Source organism: Ursus maritimus, unplaced genomic scaffold (genome assembly GCF_017311325.1).
Source record: "Ursus maritimus isolate PB19 unplaced genomic scaffold, ASM1731132v1 scaffold_14, whole genome shotgun sequence".
Classification (NCBI taxonomy): Eukaryota; Metazoa; Chordata; class Mammalia; order Carnivora; family Ursidae; genus Ursus; species Ursus maritimus.
Genome location: NW_024423786.1, coordinates 46,528,993 through 46,533,163, shown reverse-complemented (window position 1 = coordinate 46,533,163; position 4,171 = coordinate 46,528,993). Strand labels below are relative to the sequence as shown.

General features: G+C 60.2%; 2 protein-coding genes across 4 annotated transcripts in view; both read right to left on the bottom strand.

The window, feature by feature from the left end:
• Positions 1-444: 444 nt before the first annotated feature.
• On the bottom strand, positions 445-4,085 carry LOC103677203 (epoxide hydrolase 3). Of its 3 annotated transcripts, XM_040629149.1 has the most exons (8): positions 3,923-4,077; positions 3,481-3,669; positions 3,183-3,268; positions 2,665-2,822; positions 2,446-2,574; positions 1,441-1,544; positions 1,211-1,347; positions 445-1,117 (listed from the first exon to the last, which is right to left on the bottom strand). In XM_040629149.1, exons 2-8 carry the CDS (start codon positions 3,652-3,654, stop codon positions 892-894), a joined length of 1,014 nt encoding a protein of 337 aa, XP_040485083.1. In that variant the 5' UTR covers positions 3,655-3,669; positions 3,923-4,077; the 3' UTR covers positions 445-891. The 3 variants fall into 3 exon arrangements, with proteins under 3 accessions (XP_040485083.1, XP_040485084.1, XP_008704664.2); XM_040629150.1 differs by having other exon boundaries at positions 1,441-1,485; positions 2,483-2,574; positions 3,481-4,085; XM_008706442.2 differs by having other exon boundaries at positions 3,481-4,080.
• Positions 3,923-4,171, bottom strand: part of LOC121102424 (epoxide hydrolase 3-like) — a 2,584-nt gene continuing 2,335 nt past the window's right edge. The window contains exon 6 of the mRNA XM_040628258.1: positions 3,923-4,022. Within this exon, the coding sequence (XP_040484192.1) occupies positions 3,923-4,022 (100 nt within the window). The remainder of the gene's footprint in view (positions 4,023-4,171) is intronic.

Sequence of the window (4,171 nt, the reverse complement as noted above, 5' to 3'; positions counted from 1 at the left end):
CCCAGACACTGTGGTTCATTTAGAGAAGATTCCAGGAGCTGGAGAGGCAGGCCTCAGTCCTCAGATGATCCTTCGGGGAGCTGGTCCCTTCCTGTGCCAGTCCAGAATCTCACACACCCAACCTAACAGAGCCTAGAGCTGTTTTTCCATGGATCGGAGACAGGGGTCCCAGGGATCCTTCGCAGGCCGCAGCAAGAGAACTTGACCTTACGAGGCCTGGAGTCACAACTGGGAGGAAGACCGTGGGAGCTGTTCAGGGCCAGGCTAGACAGGACTCTAGACACCCAGCTGCTTGCACATGAGGGCCCTCCCTGGGGGAGCGGGTCAGGAGCCAGGTGTGGATACCCCTAGTCTAGGAGCACCCTCCTCAGCACTGTCCAACTGAATGCTTTCCACTGATGTGGCAATTGAGCCCTTGGAGTATAGCCAGAGTGACTGAGGAACTGAATTTTTAATTGATTTTAATTACTTTGCATGTAAACTGAAGCAGCCAGATGTGGCTGCCAGTACCCTGTTGGACACTGCACCATTTAGCTGAAGACTCGGACTGGAGAGGAAAGCCAGGGACAGGAAGGTCAGGGTCTGGGGTTGGTGCTGCTCTGGGGGCTGACTTTGGTAAGAAGAGTAAGGCCCCAGGGGAGGGGAGAGGTAGGACTTCCGCATCTAGCTCCAGAGGAGAGTTGTACCTGGTTCTCCAGGGTTGAAGGGCTTGTTCACCTGCACACACACTCACACCTGTGAGTGAGCCTACAGGCTGGTGTGCCTGAGGGCATCCACAGACACCCTTGTGTGCGGCCTAGGAGTTCCACGCCTGCGCACCATCCGGGAGCCCACCCTTGTATGTACATTGTGTGGACTCCTACGCGCACACAAGCCAGCGAGTGAGGGCCACTAGTCCAGCAGGTCTCGCAAGAAGGCCCACATGTACTCGTGCATCTCCCCAGGGTTGCTCTGTGGGATCCAGTGCCCCACGCCTGGCAGGATGTGGGCCTCCAGCCGGCCAGGCACAAAGCGACTGCTGATGGCTCCCACCAGCCCCTGCTCGAAGTAGGTGTCCTTCTCTCCCCACAGCAGCAGCGTGGGTGTGGCCAGCTCCTGGGGCTCCAGGGGGAAGTTCCTATGGCCAAGACATAGACAGACAGAAGAATCACCGCCCCAACTCCCTGCCCCCACAACTCTCCTGAGCTTTCCGCCCTGGGTCTGCTCTCACCTGAAGAGGTTTCGGTAATAGTTGAGGGGCCCCGTGAGACCACCGGGCTGTGAGAAGTCATAAAGGAAGGCCTCAAGCTCGCTGGGGGTTAAGTGTGGGATGCCTCTCTTGCGGTGTGTGAGGGTGGTCTTCAGGATCTGGGTACACAACAGGACTGTGGTTTCAGTGCCCAGTCTTCCCAGGCCCAACCCGCTACCCTCCACCTACGGACGGCCTTCGCCCCACTGCACCTGGAAGTCAGACATGGACAGTAGTTTCTCAGGCAGCCAGGGAAGCTGGAACAGGAAAATGTAGTTGGAACGGAAGAACTGGCCGATGTGGCGTATAGAGTAGTCTGGGGGCAGGGGAAAGGCAGATGTGAGGCCTGGGCCTGAGGTGGCCCCACACCCCTGCACTCCTACAGGCACCCAGGTCAGGCACACAGGATGCGCCAACACTCAGGAATGTCGTCGCTGTCTGCCAGAGCCCGTGAGGACTCTCGACACTCCTCCGGGCCTGGATAGCAGCTCCCCCCCCCCGCAGAGTTGTCACTGTACCCACAGAATGCGGGCACCTCCCTCTGCAGCTCCCAGGGGCCCCCAGAGCCACTGGTGTGCTTCCCCTGCCCAGGCCTGGATGCATTTCAGTATTTATTGAGCACCTACTGGGTACCAGGACCCATTTAAAACCCTGGAGACACAGTAGTAAACAGAACAGACAAAACTCCCCTGCCCCCGGGGAGCTGACAGTCTACAGACAGAGACAGACAAGAAAAGATAACCAAGAGGGAGGGAGAGAGGGAGAAAAAGGGAGACAGAGAGAAAGAGAAAAAAGATAATAGAGGCCATGTCACTATGTCACTTCGGCTGTGACACTGGGAATTAGGATCAGGTGAGGTGACAGGCATCTCGTGCTATTGTAGTTGCTTACTGATCTATACCTTCCTTGCCAGAAGAAAGGCATTTAACCTCTCTTGCCTCAGTTTCCCCCAACTGGACCACGAAGACAATAACACTTTCATATGCTCAGGAGGCTTGTGTCGGTTACTGTATGCAAGCTCCTTGTCAGAACAATGATTACCTGTAAGTGCTTAAAACATATGAGTCACTCCTAAGTGTATTGTCATTGACTGTAGATTGGGAGTGTCATGTGTGTCCCCAGGCCCTGAAGTGTTGACCGGTGGACCAGGAGGTGAAAACACAGACACAGGCTCCTCCACACAGGCATATCCCAGTGCCCTGGACTCCCCAACACACCTTGGTACACAGACATGGGGGCAGCACTGACAATTACCATCCGCTCGACCAGGGATGGGTAGTAGATGGAGAAATTCCAGGCGAGGAGCGCACCCCAGTCATGGGCCACCAGGATACACTTGGAATAACCTGGGGGGCCAGACGAACCGGTGTAAGTAAGATACCAGGGAGAGGCGAGGCAGGGTGAGGGAGGCCAGGCCTGGGATGTGGGTACCCCACCCAGGCCCAGGATGACATCCTGGATGTCCGTCATCAGTAGGTCCGTGGTGTAACAGTCTACATCCCGAGGGGCATCTGAGGAGCCGTATCCCCGTAGGTCCACAGCCACCACGTGGAAGCGGCTCTGGAACTCCCAAAGCTGGTAGCGCCAGGAGAACCTGTCAGGCGGGTGGGGAGGGAGGCTGTCAGGGTCCCCAGGCTTCACCTCTGCACTACGCCCAGCAGGGGCCTTCCGGGGGCCCCACCTTCCTGCCCTGGGCTTCCCAGAAAGGAAGATGGGGGAGCCCCAGGCCTAGGGCAAGGTCAGCTGCACCCTGGATCCAAGACCGGATTGTCCCATCCTGTCAGGGCCTCCTCCTGTACACAGACCCCTGTCCTCCAGCACCCCATCTGTACGCTTTGTGCCCTCAATCTATCCAGCCCGAGTGCCCGCCTCCTGGATGCCCTGGTGGTGCAAGTTCCACTTCCAGCTCCACCTCCAGCCTTGTGTGCCCCGGGACCCTGGCCTTCAGACCTACCAGTTCTCTGGGAAGCCGTGCAGAAACAGCATGAGGGGCCCATTGCCACGTCCAGCTGAGACGTAGTGCAGACGCAAGCCCGAGCTCTGCGGGAGGGCACCGTCTGAGACCTGGGGAACCCTTCCTCGCTAGGCTTGAACACCCCGGCCACGTGCAGACCCAGATTTGGATTCAACCAGTTGCTGTCTGCTCACCCCGCCCGCTCCAGCCCCACAAGCCCGACCTCCCGGGCTGCTCGACCCTCCAAGCCCCCACGGCCACACCCCCTCCCCCCGCTCCGGGGCGCGCGCGCGCTCACCTTGAGGGTCAGGAAGCAGTGTTCGCCCAGTGTCGGGTTGCTCAAACAGGCGGGCGGGGTGCTCCGGGGGCGCCCGCAGCAGCCGCGCCGGGGCCGGCACAGCACGTGTGTGAACGCGATGCAGCCGTAGACGGCGGCGGCCACCAGCGCCGCGGAGAACACGAGGCTCCACATGAAGGCGCGCAGCAGCTTCAGAGTGAGGCGCGACGGCGCCAGTAGCGCTGTCACCACCAGCTCGGGCATGTCGCCGCGACCCGGGACGACTTCGGCGCTGCCTTTGGGGGTGTGGGCGGGGGGCGCGAGCAGCCGCACGGAGGCGGGACCCGGGCTGGGAAGCCCACCGCCTTTGGTCTGGGGCCCCTCCGTGCCTTCGGGGCTTGAGGAACGCTCCGGGAGAAGAGGCGGGAGGCTTAGACCGAAACCGCCGCCGCACACGACTCACCTAAGTGCCAGGTAAACACCTGGGCGCGACGGCGACAGGGAACAGGATGGGTGCGGGGATGGAGCCTGCGAGGACCAGGCTTCGGTGGCTGGGGAGGAGCCTTGGGGAGAAGGGATGCGAACTGCGGGCAGGGCCTAGGCAGGCTTGGGCGGGGCTTAAGAAGGGGGCGGGGTCTAGTAGGACTCCCGCCGCGGGTGGGTGGGGATCTGAAGTGTAGGGGGAGATTGATAGGTGGACTAACGGAGGCGG